The sequence below is a fragment of the Rhineura floridana genome, chromosome 2, assembly GCF_030035675.1.
Source record: "Rhineura floridana isolate rRhiFlo1 chromosome 2, rRhiFlo1.hap2, whole genome shotgun sequence".
NCBI classification, from domain to species: Eukaryota; Metazoa; Chordata; class Lepidosauria; order Squamata; family Rhineuridae; genus Rhineura; species Rhineura floridana.
In genome coordinates, this window is record NC_084481.1 from 143,954,639 (window position 1) to 143,971,847 (window position 17,209).

General features: G+C 42.0%; 1 protein-coding gene across 2 annotated transcripts in view; it reads left to right on the forward strand.

Moving 5' to 3' along the window:
- Positions 1-17,209, forward strand: part of CAT (catalase) — a 52,533-nt gene that overhangs the window by 18,062 nt on the left and 17,262 nt on the right. Inside the window, exons 1-2 of one of the 2 annotated variants that reach the window (XM_061610746.1) lie at positions 6,739-6,999; positions 16,587-16,758. In XM_061610746.1, the coding sequence (XP_061466730.1) occupies positions 6,934-6,999; positions 16,587-16,758 (238 nt within the window). In that variant the 5' untranslated portion in view covers positions 6,739-6,933. Of the gene's footprint in view, positions 1-6,738; positions 7,000-16,586; positions 16,759-17,209 lie in introns of those variants that run through there. The other variant, XM_061610747.1, reaches the window with a different exon arrangement.

Sequence of the window (17,209 nt, forward strand, 5' to 3'; positions counted from 1 at the left end):
GAATGGATGGAAAAATGGCAAATGCAATTCAATATAAACAAGGGTAAAATTATGCATATTGGAGCAAAAAATCTGAATTTCACATATACGCTCATGGGGTCTGAACTGGCGGTGATCTACCAGGAGAGAGACCTCGGGGTTGTAGTGGACAGCATGATGAAAATGTCGATCCAGTGTGCGGCAGCTGTGAAAAAGGCAAATTTCATGCTAGGGATAATTAGGAAAGGTATTGAAAATAAAACAGCCGATATCATAATGCCATTGTATAAATCTATGGTGCGGCCGCATTTGGAATACTGTGTACAGTTCTGGTCGCCTCATCTCAAAAAGGATATTATAGAGATGGAAAAGGTTCAGGAGAGGGCAACCAGAATGATCAAGGGGATGGAGCTACTCCCTTATGAGGAAAGGTTGCAGCATTTGGGGCTTTTTAGTTTAGAGAAAAGGCGGGTCAGAGGAGACATGATAGAAGTGTATAAAATTATGCATGGCATTGAGGAAGTGGATAGAGAAAAGTTCTTCTCCCTCTCTAGAACTCGTGGACATTCAAAGAAGCTGAATGTTGGAAGATTCAGGACAGACAGAAGGAAGTACTTCTTTACTCAGCGCATAGTTAAACTATGGAATTTGCTCCCACAAGACGCAGTAATGGCCACCAGCTTGGATGGCTTTAAAAGAAGATTAGACAAATTCATGGAGGACAGGGCTATCAATGGCTACTAGCCATGATGGCTGTGCTCTGCCACCCTAGTCAGAGGCAGTATGCTTCTGAAAACCAGTTGCTGGAAGCCTCAGGAGGGGAGAGTGTTCTTGCACTCGGGTCCTGCTTGCGGGCTTCCCCCAGGCACCTGGTTGGCCACTGTGAGAACAGGGTGCTGGACTAGATGGTCCAGTGGCCCGACCCAGCAGGCTCTTCTTATGTTCTTATGCATCTTTCCTGCGGTGGGTTTTTACTCCCTAAAAGTTATTTTCTGCAATGTGAAACTTTGCAAAGAGGGTTAGGCATATCTCCTTCTGTGCATGAGCTGATGTCCAGGCACTCATTAAGAGTTCACTATATAGTTAAATTACAGTACAATTGTATACATGCCTACTTCAGATGTAAGTCTCTTTGTGTTTAATGGGGCGTACTCCCAGGCATGTGCTTATAGGGTGGCAGTGTTGGCTATAGTTTAGGATTGGCACTGGAGAAACAGAAGTCTTGTGCTTTTAACAGCTCTTTGTCCACATTTGGGACCAGCAGTATATAGCTGGCTTCCCATAGTAAACACAAGGCTGTCTGTGGGGGATAGGGAAGAAGAGAAACAGCAATGACTGTAGTTATTATAAATTTTGTGTGATCCCATGCCTCCCATGGCAGCCATGTTTTGTTATGCCATGCCTACGACAGCCATTTTGTGACTGGCACCCATAGTTAGGTGCTACATGCAAAACTGGAATGCTTAAATATCCACAGAATGTTTGCAAGAGAGGAAGATGGGGAGAAAACCAAAACTTGGCCATTCCCTTCTGACCTCGTAGACCATACTCCCACAGCAGCCCTACAAGCTCTAGTGGGCACCAGCTGCCACTGTCAGCCGGTCTTTCTTCATTAACATTCTGTCAAGGCCCCACACTGCCTGGGGCTCTTAGGTTCATAGGGGCACACTGGGACCACCCAGGAAAAAGGAACCAGTGAGCCTAAGGGTTCACCTTGTGGGAGGAACCGACATGCCACTGTTATGCTGCCGCTGCTGGCTCTTACTCCTTCTCTTCAACTACTTCTTGCCCATCATTCATCAGAAACCACTGCAGCCAGGCACAGCACACAGTACTACTGCCTAGCACTGAGTGACACTTCCTGCTCAGTATAGTCCCAGTTCTTTTTAACGCTTCGCCCACCAGTCTTGTTCTGCAGCCTAAGCAACGAATACATATTTAGACATACAAACACTTCTTTTCTACCTTCACCCCATATACATTAACAGTACAATCCTTTGAGTGCTTCCTAATAATAAGCCCCACTAAGCTGTCCTATAAAGAGATGGGGAGATGATGTCAGACTTAACAAAAAAAGGCTGGTACTCTGTATGGCTGAGTATCCTCAGAAAACATTGAACATACCCATTTTTGGATTAACACCCTATGATATTTTGCAGGGTGCAGTACCAGGAGTACAATTTACCTACTTGATCTAAGTGACCTTTCAGGGCTACATAGAGGCAGGCAGTCTTTCAGGTATATCCTTTCCACATATAAAGGGCTGTAAGCAACTCCCAGATTAATCCCAGTGAGATCATTATAAAAGCATGACTTGACAGGATCCGTAGTACAGAGTTATTTATGGATTAAAAAATAAAAGCAAGCAGTTACCAACATTTACTTATGGCAGTAACTAGTTGCAGTGATCTCTCTAGGCATAGTTCCATTTTTTTATAGATGTAATTAAGTATATTAAGATGTAATTAAGAACAATCAATGCATTTGAAATGTGGTGTTGGAGAAGAGCTTTGCGTATACCATGGACTGCAAAAAATCTGTATTTATTTCTCTTTTACTTGTGGCTTTTAGGCTCAAAACTACAAATTATGTGGAGTTCCATGGTTCTTTTTTCTCTTGTATCTGTTTTAAACACAAAGCATCATTGTGCAGCTATGTTTCAGCAGAAGGCCAGGCAGGAGATGCTGCTTTTAAACCCATGGGTAGAAAGATATGGGGACAATGCATTTTTTCATTCCATAGGTGAACAAGCAGCTGGGGTGGATGATTGTGAGTTGGAAAAGCAAAGGGGTACATTTCACTGCACAACTTTCCTTCACAATTTTTTATTTTTATTGTTTTTTAAAAGAAGCATGAAATAATTTTGCTTTCAAAAGAGGTGTGTGTATGTGTGAGGCAGAGAGAGGAGAATTCTACAATTTAATATTGCTGTCTTTGGGTAAGGTATATATAAGTCCCAAAAGAGAGGGCCTTTCCAGCAATTATATTCCAGTTATAGGATAGTCTTCCCAGAGACTTTGCCTGTGAACCGCCCAGAGAACTTTTGTTATGGGACAGCTATGTACATGTAACAAATTATAGAACACCACTGCCTGTGACAAAGGTAGGATATGCAGCAAAATATGCTTTGACCTCCTGGACCAGTTAGAGAATAGAGCAGTCCCCAAAAATATCTCAAGTGGCCATCTTTGCATTGCAAGCAAGATTTTGCCTTCGCTTCTCTTTTTTTCTGTCATCAACACCAGAGACGAAGAGAATGAACAAAAGGGGAAATAGGGCAGTGTCCATAATTATGGTTTGTCAAATTAGACATCACACCAATATAAGCTTCCTTAAACATGGTTTAGCAGGTTTTCTAAATTAGTTTGCCTCCTACTTTTTAAACTAAATAGGTCTAGTTTGGAATGCACTACACTTGTGACTTTGATCATCAGCCTTCATACAGAAAATATGGTAAGTGCTGGTTATATAGAAGACATATGGTAAGTGGAGTGAAAGAGGAGGGGGAGTACATGAGCAGTAGAATGCTGGATGATTGGCTGAGCATTTGAATGGCTGGGAGTATAAATGGAAGAATGACAGTTGAATGAGGAGGGTGGATGTTGGAGGTTTAGAGAGGAAAGAGAGGGTTTGGTGGTGGTGTTGAGAGTGAGTCGGAGTTCTGAGGCAATTAATAAGAACATGTCAGAACATATATGAAACCATAAGCTTGTCAACAAAGTAATTAAGTAATCTTGTTATTTTTAGTGTTCAATAAATATTTCTTGGTTAAATAAAAGCCTGATTCCTTCAGCTGGGATACACATACCAGGGGGAATAGCAAAGTAACCAAGGCTGAACAGTTTGTATTGAATGGTGGCAGCGGTGGATCGGAGGAAAGTGTATCCAGTCCCACAGAGAAACCCAGGGCTGTATGCTTCAGTGCAAGAGGCTGCAGGGAGGTTTGGGAATTACCTATACCCTTAGACACAAGGTATCGAGATAGCCTGGCAGAGACTAAGGCACAGTCTAAAGGTTATAAGAGATACAGAGTGTTGGGTAGTAAGGCCTAGCATGGGAATCTGTTGAAATCTGTGCTAGAGCTGTAAAGGGTAAGAAGAAAACCTGACGTTCCTGTCTGCTGGTAGCCACAAGTGAGAGCTTCACAGGTGGTGCCGGGGAAGGATGTCACAGAGCTCTCTTTCACCTTCGATACCGCTGATCAACAGGCAATAGTAACACAAGTGTGGGGTTTAGCAGGCACTTGTAAGAATACTCTAAAGTTATTTATACAGACACAAGAGTGGCTGTATACTATAGCCAGCGTGGATTTTTCACATTCCGCAATGTTAAATTGAAAATACTCCCCATGCCATTCTGATGCTTCCCATAAGCTCATTTCAAAACAAAACCTTACAAAACTTATAGTCCTAAACTCAGAAACGCTTGCTAAACAACCCTCTCAATTTTCATGGCGATAAACAAAACAGTCAGAAAGTATCGAGAGTTCAAAGTCTAAAGAGAGAGAGAAAATCCAGAGCCCTTTTGGACTTTATTCTCTGAGAGTTCTAATAATCTGTTGAAATTCATTAAAAATCAGCTATGGTCACAGAGGACCTGTAATCCTATCACAGACCTTGCCCCATACTCTGACCTTCATCTGCTGTTTAAAAGTTAAAAAAAATGCCTGGCTGATTTTTAATTAATTTAATATATTTTGCATTGAACTGAATGATAATGTCTGGCATACTCAGTAAGAACAAACTGTCAGCGTTCTAAAAGCCAGACTCACAGCTGCTTGGCTTGCCTAATCAGGGGGCCACACCCACACCAGACTTTGATTTGCACGTGAGACAGTCATGGCTTCCCTCAGAGAATCCTGGAAAGTGTAGTTTGTGAAAGGTGCTGAGAGGAGACCTCTGTTCTCTTGACAGAGGTCCATTGGCCAGAGTGGTTTAACAGTCAGCCACTCTGATTGAAGCCCTGTGAGGGGAACAGGGCATCTCCTAGCAACTCTCAGTCCCAGGATTCTTTGAGAGAAGCCATGACTGTCCAAAGTGAAATAAAGGCCTGGTGTGGATGTGGCCAGGGACAGCTTTGGTTTAAATTTGGGCAGGAGGCTACATGTGCCTGCTGTAGAATAAAAAGGTGGGGGAAACCCTGAAAAGCAATGAACTGTTCACAATGTTTTCCTTTTGGAAAGGAAAGGGGCTTCCCCTCTGCCCACCCATCCAATCTCCTCCCCTCCCCCACTTCCTACCCTCCCTGCCCCTGCCCCTGCCCCTGCCCCTGCCCCAGGTCAGTGTTGGACTATGACCAGGGTTCAAATCCTCACACAGCCATGAAGCTGACTGGGTGATGTTGGGGCAGTCACTGCCTCTCAGCCTCAGAGGAAGGCAATGGTAAAACCACCACTGAATACCATTTACCACGAAAACTCTCTTCATAGGGTCGCCAGAAGTCAGGATCGACATGAAGGTAGTCCATTTCCATTTTCAAACATGATTGCACAGAAATAAATCCCACCGAACTCAAAAAGTATGCAAATGATCAAACCCACCCTCCCTTCTCCCTCCTATCAATTCCCTCTCCCATCCCCGCCCCCCTGGGCAGCTATAGTGAATGCACCAGGAGAGCAGGAGACTCTGAGGTATTGGACTGCCCTACAAATTTGTCAAAATGCAAACACAATTTGGGTTGGTCTTTCAGTCTGATCCACTTTCTGTGTAGCTTGGAAGAATTTGGTAACATGTGCCTCTGGTCTCCTGCTCCCCTGGTGCATTCACTATAGCTGCCCATTTTCCCTGCTTTTTAAAGTTTGATAGAAATATCTGTGGGCTATAAGTACATTCTTAAACCGCAAGGTTTTTTTGCCTATGAGTGATGCAATATAATGGGAAAAGGCAAAGGCTGGTAGTGGCTCATGATTGAAACTGTAGGTCAGTGTTTTAGCATCTACAGTAGCTCCCTACAAGCTGCTTCACATTTCATATTTCTTTCAGAGCAATAACTACAGGATTGTAAAGAAGAATCACTGTGTAAATATGATGAATTACTGTGTATTTCATTGTAGCCCTTTAACTGTGTAGACAGAGAATAATAAGAGATTACGGTTCTTGCCTAAAACCACTGTATATACTCAGTGCATAATGAGTTGCTTTCTCTATCTTTGCACAGGCTTTTCTGCAAAGAGCAACCGCTTCCTCCTTTTGCTCTCTCCCTCTCTGGATGGGGTGTAACGGGGAGGAATGGTCCAGCGAGCCTCCCAGAAGACAGAAGCTCCACGCCGGGGCAGAGTAGGGGGGGTGGGCAGGAGTGGACTCTAGTCTACTACTCCTGCCAGAGAGAAACGCCGCCTCTACTTTTTTGCTCACTCTCCCTTTCGGGGCGAGGATAACACAGATATGTTGCCGCGGGCTGTTACATAACCTGGAACTGACCCTGGCTTCTTTCTAAGGCTGCAGTTCCAGATCAGGTTACCCTCGATTAAGCCTCTTTGAACACAGGGTTTGTTTTTTAGAATGCCGTTTTACGTAAACGACAAAAGAGAAAGATATTTTGCTGTATCTCCTCAATCCTACTGCTCTTTTGCTTGTTTTCCTTTTTAACTTGGCAGCTCAACCTCTACTCCGTCACATCCCCTTTCAACTCACTCCCCCCCCCCCCGCGTGCTTGGTTTTCTGTTATAAAACACTCTACGTCCAATAAGCATTCCCGAAGGATTTCAGCGAAGGAAGCTTTGGCCAATTAGGAATAAGAGGGGCGGGGCTTGGGGTTGGTGGAGTTATAATCCCTGGATCTGTTTTGTTCTCGGTTCTGCGCCTTGAAGTCGGTTAGCAGGCAGTAGTATTTACTATCTTGATTTGGGGCGCGGGCTGTGTGCGGGAGGCATTCTTCAGCAGCGATTCGCAGTGAAGCTCGTCCGTGCCGAAGTCATCGCCTTCCCCATCGCAGCTGGGGTCTGAGTCTCACAAAATGGCGAGTGGTCGAGACTGTGCTAAAGAGCAGATAAAGCGCTGGCAGGAGCTGCGGGGCTTGCAGGTACCCCCCCCTTTTCATTTATTAGCATGTTCCACCCAGCTTGGCTTGCTCAGTATCTATTCTCCGCTCAGTGGCTAGCAACTGCCTTAGAACGCATTTAGGTGGCCCTGGCCATCCTCTAAGAGGCCCCCGGTCTGTGTGCGTATTCCTATTGGGATTCTCGTTTGATGGCTTGGAAACACAGCAGGAGTTATCGGCCCCCAGTCTGATGAGCGAGTTAGAGTTATTTTCCCGTGTCAATGTTTGATGCTACTGGTGCGAATGAAGGGACAATGTGCGATATTGTTGGGATGGGGGCCAAGTGCTTTTGTTCTGTTGGGGTGACAGATAGCCATAGAAGAGGATGGGACGTCTGTGTCCTTAATAGCTGTGAAGGCGATGGGAATTTGTGGTAGACATAGGTTTTCTCAGCCTCTAGCGCTGTGATATGGCAAGCAGTATTTGTCCTAAATCCCATTACCTGCCCTAAACCTAGTGGAGCTCTGTCTGAGTATTGCATCGGGTCACTCTTATGTGGAGCATTGCTTGTTGGAAGGGACTTTGCAAATAAAAGGGAGCAAAGTGCAAATAAAAATGTTTGGAGTTAAGGGTTGTTTGCATCATGGGCTGATGTCCAGAGAACTGCCTTTTGGGCAGCTTTTCTGGGCAGCTTTCCATACTGCTTTTGCTGCAAAATAAAACTAATATGGTTAATCTTTGGTTCTTGGAAATTGCCCTTGTCATGCCTGACAATAGTTAACACCACTAGTGGTTTTCCAGAAGTATTTACATGGCGAAGGGTGCAGCTGTTAGTTAAATGATATCATTGACACTAGTTATGAACCTCCGTGGTGCAGAGTGGTAAGCGGCGGTAACGCAGCCGAAGCTCTGCTCAGGGCCGGAGTTCAGTTCCAACGGAAGGAGGAAGTCGAATCTCTGGTAAAAGGGGTAGAGGTCCACTCAGCCTTCCATCCATCCGTGGTCGGCAAAAGGAGTACCTGGCATACACTGGGGGGGGGGTAAAGAAAGGCCGGGGAAGGAACTGGCAATCCCACCCCATATATACGGTCTGCCTAGTAAACGTCGCTAGACGTCACCCTAAGAGTCAGAAACGACTCTCACTATAAGTGCAGGGACACCTTTACGTTTTTAATAATAAGTTATGTACTATTTTATAGAGGGAGGTACCAAAGAGCAGGTATGATCTAGCCAAAGCTAAGCACCTGATGTTTCTTGGATTTCGGTGTAAGAAACCTAAGCACATACATTCCCGTTTAGATCAATAGAAATTGTTATGCACAGGGTGAATGAACCTGTTACAAGAGGAATACATGAGGATTACACAGTTTCCCAACATAAATGTGCAACATTAAGAAAGGCAGTAGAAAATAAAGGAGACAAGTCAGTGGCAATAGTCTCCAAAGAAATAAGAAGAAATGCCAATGATTTGTACAAGAATTGAGATGAAATGCTGATAAGCTACAGAAAATTCATGGCACATGAAGAAAAAAATGGGTTGATAATTGAGCTCATTAGGCTGGCAGCAATGAGAGTTTACTGAAGTAGCAAGTATATAAAAAGAAAAGAACCTTTGAAGCATAGGTTTTCCACCTATTTCTTCAGTGTCATGAAGCATCACTGGAACTTAGTGGAGCAAATTAACAATTCTGACAGTTGGGTATTCAACTCAGACCATGATTTGGGGGATTTGGTGGCTGCACGCTTGCATACTCATTTTCTTGTTCTTGTTCACAGCTTCACTCTTCAATTTTCACTTTAGTGCTATCCATAATTAGTTGTCCAAATTGGCAAGTTATGGTTAGCACTCACACTCAAATCAGAAGCCCATTTCAAGGCATAATTCTGAAGTTTGTGTAACTGGGGGTGCTCCTGGATCCATCTTTGTCACTAGAGGCCCAGGTGATCTCAGTGGCTAGGAGTGTCTTTTACCAGCTTTGGCTGATAAGACACCTGTGACATTCCTGGACAGGGATAGCCTGATCACTGTTGTCTCTACACTGGTAACTTCCAGGCTGGATTACTGTAATGCACTCTATGTGGGGCTACCTTTGACGTTGGTCCAGAAGCTACAGCTGGTGCACAATGTGGTGGTGAGATGCTCACCAGGGCAAGGTATTGCCAACATGTCTCCTCACTGCAGAAAGAATTGTACTGGCTACCCATTAGCTACTGGGCCAAGTTCAAGATGTTGGTTTTGGTGTCCAAAGCCCTGTACAATTTGAGACCAGGATCCCTGAGAGATCGTCTTACTCCTTATATACCCAGTCTATCACTGTGCTCTGCAGGTGAGGGCCTCCTGCAGATACCATCTTTAGTGTAGTGGCACCTACCCTTTGGAATTCCCTGCCCTTAAATATTAGAAATATTGATGGCGAAGGCTTCAGTAGCTGGTCAAAGAGTATACAGTAGAGCCCTGCTTTATGGCGCTTTGCTAATGCAGCGTTCTCAATTAGATGTAATTAGACTAAAGCCCCACTCATACGGGGCTTGTTCCGCTTTTACGGTGGTTTTTGTGCATCGCGCACCATTCTGTTCAATGAGTTCTGCTTTTTGGTGGTTTTTGCTTTTCGGCAGGGGTCCGGAACATAACCCGCCATATGAGTGGGGCCCTACTGTACATACTTAACCAGGAGTAACCTCACTGAAAACTACTACCTTTTCTGCAATACTATACATACTTAACCAGGAGTAACCTAACTGAAAACTTACTCTTTTTCTTCTTCTTACATTTATTTATTTATTTATTTATTCATTCATTCATTCCCTGCCCTTCCTCCCAGAAGGAGCCCAGGGCGGCAAGCAGAAACACTAAAAACACTTTAAAACATCATTAAAAAAACCTTAAAATACATTAAAACAAAGCAACGTTAAAAACATTAAAAAAACATCTTTTTTTAAAAAAGGGTTAAAGACATATTAAAAGACGTATTAAAAGCAATTCTGATACAGATGCAGACTGGGATAGTTCTCAACCTAAAAGGCTTGTTGAAAGAGGAAAGTCTTCAAAAGGAGCCAAAAAGATAGCAGAGATGGCGCCTGCCTAATATTTAAGGGTAGGGAGTTCCACAGGGTAGGTGCCGCCACACCTAAGGTGCACAACCTTCAGTATCTCCAGAAGGCATTTACTGTCGAATAGTTCCTTGTAGTTCTGGGATGAGATAGTCTTTAATTTTGGGAAGAACCCCTCCTGGTTGATGGACAGGGCTTCTGGCAAGAATGAAACTGAAGGGAGCAGCTTCCCCCTCAACTCTCAGGCCAGTGCTATGTGGCTGCAGGCTTCTGGCATGGCTCATATCTGAGTTGTAACACTATTGCAATTCTATTTTGGCAGCTTATTTCATTTGTGGGGAACAGACAGTCTTTTAGAAAGGGACTTTGACCATGGCTGTGTCTACAGTACTTTGACCCCAGAGCTGTTTGAAACTACTCCTTGTGTTCTGGTTTCTTGATACAATGCAAATACATTGAAATGTAATTGAATAACTAACCAGTTCAGTGGCTTAAAGGTAGATGATTCTTCCACTTAATTTTTTTAATCAGTTAACAGCCCTAAAACATGAAAACATAAAAACCCAGACTCTAGTATTCAAGATAGTAAATATTTATGCTATGTGTAGCAGTAAAACAGAACTTTTTAATCTGATTTGATTGATTCTACTGGAAGTATTTTTAACCACTAGGGTAGTTGAAATCCAGTACAGAATGTATTGCTATTGATGCACATTGGCATAAGGGCTTATCCAAAGAGCTTCTACTACTTCAGTGGCTTTTTGACTTTGGAATGAACAGATGACCTCACTCCCAAGACATAAGACAAACTGCTGACTCATGAAACTAGTTTCATAGTTCGTTGTTTACTTGAACGCTGCAGGACCGATTTTGCTTAGTATCTTTGCCTGTGGCATGAACTAGCAAAGGACAGTTAGTTTCATAATTGCTTTTCTTATCTATAAGCAGATAAAAATTCTGTAGTGCAAAGGGTATATAGTCTATGCCAAAAGTTTTGAATTATGCTCCTCAGTACTCATATGAAGGCTTTACATAGCTGTAAAGCAATACATTTTATTTGTTGTAGTAAAGAAAGAATATATGCATTCATAGAATCATAGAATAATAGAGTTGGAAGGGGCCTATAAGGCTATCAAGTCCAACTCCCTGCTGAGTGCAGGAATCCAAATCAAAGCATTCCCGACAGATGGCTGTCCAGCTGCCTCTTGAATGCCTCCAGTGTCAGAGAGCCTACTACCTCTCTAGGTAATTGGTTCCATTGTCGTATGGCTTTAACACTTAGGAAGTTTTTCCTGATGTTCAGTCGAAATCTGGCTTCCTGCAACTTGAGCTCATTAGTCCATGTCCTGCACTCTGGGATGATCGAGAAGAGATCCCGGCCCTTCTGTATGTTACAACCTTTATGTACTTGAAAAGTGCTATCATATCTTCCCTCAGTCTTCTGTTCTCCAGGCTAAACATGCCCAGTTCTTTCAGTCTCTCCTCATAGGGCTTGGTTTCCAGTCCCTTGACCATCCTTGTTGCCCTCCTCTGAACCTGTTCCAGCTTGTCTGCATCCTTCTTAAAGTGCGGAGACCAGAACTCAACGCAGTACTCAAGATGAGGCCTAATGAGCGCTGTATAGAGGGGAACTAATACGTCACGCGATTTGGAAGCTATCCTTCTGTTAATGTAGCCTAATACAATATTTTCCTTTTTTGCAGCCACATCACACTGTTGGCTCATATTCAGCTTGTGGTCAACGACAATTTCAAGATCCTTCCCACATGTCATATGGCTGAGCCAAGTATCCCCCATCTTATAACTGTGCATTTGGTTTCTGTTTCCTAAGTGTAGAACTTTGCATTTATCCCTGTTGAATTTCATTCTGTTGTTTTCAGCCCAATGCTCCAGCCTATCAAGGTCCCATTCAAATGGTGACCTTAATTTAAATTTGTTATTTAAATCTTACCTTGATGATTTAAATCACTAAATTAAATAGCACTGATTTTAAATGAATCCACTCTGATCTGAATGCATTGCAAAGTCATCTTGTGATGGAAAACAACTGTTGAATTTGGTTGAGAGATGCCATTGCAAATGGGAAAGCTACACCAGTGCTGAAGTGATAATATCAATATCTGCAGCTGGAGGTGGAGTGGCTTCTCTGTCACAATCTTCTTAACACCACCTGTGAAAATATTGGTTACATAAATGGTTACGGATGCAAACAGGAATATAACATGGGTGGAGACGGGCCAAAGGTATAACTCATCTGTGTACTAGCCCAGAGGCATCTTGCACCCATCTGTATTGATCACACAGATGTGTACACACCCACACAGAGTAACATCCAGCAACAATTCTGTGTGAACAGAATTCCCATTCTCCTCTTCTCCTAAGTTGCCCTCTTAATGTGCTCTGGGGGCTCCCCCAAGTCTCTGGAGCAGGTTTGGGGGACCCACAGGCCTATAGCAGTGAGGAGAGGAAGCAGAATTCCTGTTGCACAAATTGAAGTCTGTTCCCCTTGCAGACAGGCACCATTGGATATCACCCATATGGATAGCAGGGCATACCCACCACACTTAACTCAAGTATATATGTAGCCTGTAGTTAATACTGGCATAAGATCATGCCTTTATGGTTTATATTTCTTCTGACAATTTGCTTTTCTTTTAAGAAAAACCCAGTAGGAAATATTTATTTAGAATATTTTTACTCTACCATTCCACTCAAGAGTGTGCAGGCCAGCTAACAATGCGTTTCATGCAAACCAATCCATGAAATACAAATTAAAATATGATAAATGTTTTTTAAAACTGACAAAATACAAAACAGCTAAAGTAAGGGTTGATGCAACCATGCTTGACTATCCCGTTTGTGGCAGCCATTAGATGATTTCAATTTGCAGGACTCTTAGCTGGCTTTGGACATCTCAGGCATTTTTGGCAAGTTCTGCTTAAATTCTTCAACTCCAACTAAAGGAAAAACTGATTTCAACATATTTTGAAACATATTTCCTCCTTTTGAATATCCCCCTATTCCTGGAAATGGGTGATAGTGTTTTTCAATAGGTGTGAAAACACAAAACAGAGGACTCATTTGGCTCAGTACTAATTTTATTTTTCAGGTATGTTTTACAAGTCGTATGCTGTGGTGCTAATTTTGCCATACCCAATTTAGAGTTCTTGAGTGAACTGGTTATGTATAGCAAGCAGTATTGTTTTTCCTTAAATTTGGGACACAAGCCATTTAGGGTTGAAAGGTAAAACCTGCACTTTCAATTGGGCTTGGAAACACTCTTGCAGCCAGTGCAGATAACTCAAAGGTAGTTATATTTTTAATGTTGTCCACACTTGTTAGCAGACAGGCCACTGCATTCTGTAATACATGAAACATGAAGTTTCCAAACTATAGTGGTACTTGATAGGTTTCCCCACATAAAGCACATTAGTCTTCTAATCTGGAGGTCACCAAAGCATGAATGACGCTATCCAGGTCTCTCTTTTCCAGCAGCAGGCTTTGCTGGCATATTGTTGAAGCTGGTAAGATGCACCCTGGGCCACAGTTGTTACCTAGGGCTCCAGGACCAGTGTTGGGCAGTATACCCAAGCTATGAACCTTATAGGGAAGTGTGGTTCTGTCCAGGAAATTCTCCAGTTTTTTGGTTCACTGTTCTCTAGCTTGTAGGTCCACCGACTAGTTTGATACTATCATCAACTCTGTTTCTTAACTGACTTGAGCTCAAGTTATCCACTTTCATCCTGTCCACTACTGGTTACAGGCACATATTTGAGAACTGTGTGTTAATAAATATGCTGATAAGGTTGACAAGTCTCCCAATTGGTCATTATAAGTCAACATGGGCATGGATCGAGAGGGCAAGTTGTGGCATGAATCCAAGCTCATTGTCTGCATCTTCATGTATTTTGCTATTAAACCATAGTAAATGACACAAAGATCTGTTAATGATACCATTCTTTTAGACTGAAAAGAGAGATATTAGAATGATAATGCAGAATAGAGTCCATGTGCCTTCCACTATGTAACTCAGTAGCTATTTGTATCTCTTGGCTACTAGCATCAGATGATCTGCAAACATTTTCAGAACAGTTTTGAACAGTGTATTCTTATGCACACATAGAAACAAATTTGTTGCATGTTCTGCAATTAGAAACTGGGATCTTTGTTACTTTAAAAAGAGCTAGCAGTCTTAGAAATATTACACTCTGTCTGAAATTTGAGCCAAGTTCTTGCAAATATTCTATTTAACTCTCATGAATAATGTGATGTTTCTGTTCTCCTTGAAAGAGCATCTTGAAAGAGATAACCTTGAATGGATTGTTCATAGAACATTACAAAAGTAGGACCCTCTTCAAAAATTTCCCAAGGTGCTTCCGACCACCATATTTCTGATGCATGCTTCACCCTTAGGAAGAAATGTAAAGCACAATTCTAGGCCATTCCCCCTAAACCGGGGTTTCCCCACTTTTCTCAAAACATGAGGTCTGTGAAGTAGATTAGACTGAAAAATCAATGCTTGCCAAATGTTATCCAGTGAGCTTTGTGACTGATTAGGGATTTGAAACAAAGTCCACACTCCATCCACTATGCTGTACCAGCACCCTTTTAGGGTATGCTGAGGGAATTCTTTGTGTAAAACTGTGCCGAAGCACATAATGCCTTGATTCATGTGACCTCAAGAAATATGTGATTTAACACAACTACTTTTTATGGCATTACTGCAGTCTTGAGTGACATGTTGATCAAAGTTTATTGGGAAAGAGTAAGAAATAGCTCTTCTTGAAATGCCTCGCTCAGTGCCCTTAGATTGGATGGGTGGTATTCAGTGCTAGTCCTACTTAGAGCAGACCCATTGAAGTTAATAGACATTACTAACTTAGGTTTGTTAATTTCAATGAGTCTACTCTGAGTAAGACTTAATTGAGTACATCTTAATGACTTCATTTGTAGTCGCATTGTCAAGAATCTAGGTGTAGACTTAATGTATGATTAAAACATTTTAAGAGTTGAAAAAACAATTTGCACCTTTATAGTACCTTTTGAAAGAAGAAAGAAAGCTTTTATCCTCTGAATGGATCTGCTTGGGTGGCGCCAGGAAGATAAAATACCCCTGTGTAGTTATTCTAAAAGATTCATTTATGGGTGGAGTTGTGGCTGCTGTGGGAGACACTTAAAAATTGATGCAAGATTATTGTTAATTTAATTATTTATCTGAATTTCAAGAGCACTTCATAGCTTATTATCCTCATTATGTCTGGTTTCCAGTTATATTAACTACCTTCCAAAAGCACTGTTGATGGATTTTAACCCTCCAGTTGTCTCTACTAGCTCTGAATGCCAGATTTTGTATATTACTGTACCTGTAGTTTCCTACAGTGATATTTGAATTGTCTATATTTTTCTATTAGTTTAATTTATTAAATTAGTTTTAGTTTATTAAATTTGTTTAATAAACACTTGTCTAACACTAGTTTGAGACCTAAGAAGATGAGTTAGTTTTCTAGTTGAAGCCCAATTTTATTTAAGTGTTTTTGACCAGATAACATTATTATTAGTTATATTATGTCTTTTCACAAAAAGTACACAAGATGGGATTTTTGTAATCTGAGAACAACCAAAAGGGTGTAGCTTTTCAATATAGGACAATTTCCTATGAAAATCAGTTTTATAAAATGAAAATGGAAATGGGCTGCCTTCAAGTCGATCCCGACTTATGGCGACCCTATGAATTGGGATTTAATGGTGAGTGGTATTCAGAGGGGGGTTACCATTGCCTCCCTCTGAGGCTAGTCCTAGTCTGGCTAGGGCCTGCTCAGCTTGTCACAGCTGCACAAGCCAGCCCCTTCCTTGTCAGCAACTGCCAGCTGGGGGGCAACTGGGCTCCTTGGGACTCTGCAGGTTGCCCATGGCTGCACAGGTGGCAGGGTATGCAATCCCTGAGCCACTCACTGTGGGGGTGATCTTTAGCTGGCCCTTGGCACCCAGGAGACACGAGCGGGGATTTAAACTCACAGACTCGACTGCCAGCCAGGCTCTCCTCCCCACTGTGTAGTTAGGCTGTATTTGGCCTTTAACAATTGACTCATATTTTGTGTCATGATTTATGCTGGGAATTAAATTATTTTTCATGCCCCAGGCATTAAAATTATTAACTTTTCATAAGATGCTGGAAAACTGAGCACTCTGTTTTGTTAAGGTTATTTTGAAAGCTTGGAGGTAAAGGACAAACACTGTAAAATACTTAATTACATATACTTTTTAAATCTAATGACATTAAAGATTGGTGGTGGTGGTTGCCTGAAAATTTATTTAATAATGAGAACTCTTTGAAATTATTTTCCTCTTTCACACATTGATTGGTCTTTTAACATTTAGTTTCTTACATGCAAACCTATCCTTTCCTAATAATTCCTCTTATGAAATAATAGAGTTAATGCAGGAAGCAATTTCCTTCAGGAAGGATATTACATCATGTAGTCAAAATAATCTATGAGTACTTTCACTAAACTACTCAAAAGTATGATCAGCTATGTGTACTCTTCATTGTCCTAATTTTTATTTTTCTTTGAATTTAGAAACCGGATGCCTTGACCACAGGAGCAGGTATCCCAGTGGCAGATAAGTTGAATGTCATGACTGTGGGTCCGCAAGGCCCTCTCTTGGTTCAGGATGTGGTTTTCACTGATGAGATGGCACACTTTGACCGAGAGAGGATTCCTGAGAGAGTTGTACATGCCAAAGGAGCAGGTTAGTGTTAGAAGTTATTTGCTTTAAAAGGAAAAAGTGGAGAATTAAAGGTTGTGAACTAACTTCACATTTGTGAAGCCCGTAATTTTGTGCACAGAAGGAACAAGAAAACAAAAGTTCACAGAATGTGTTTCCCACACTCGTGTAACAAGACTCTGAAGCTGGATCAAGCAAATTTATCAGATCAGAGCCGACAGTTCAGATCCTCTTTTCAGTTCTGTATCTTTTGCTACTGAATTTAGGGTTGGGTTTTTTTTTTAAAAAAAAGATCCTTCACAACACCATTTTGCATGTGTGGATCTAATTTAGAAATGCAATCCATGTACAGAAGTATGCATGAGTTGCCCTCGCTAAATCTGTGGAAAAAAACCTTAAGTATATTAGTTAGAAACCACAGAATTGCTCAATTAGTTCAGCGTGCCCCAGGCTGCTTTGGACCTGAGTTTATGGG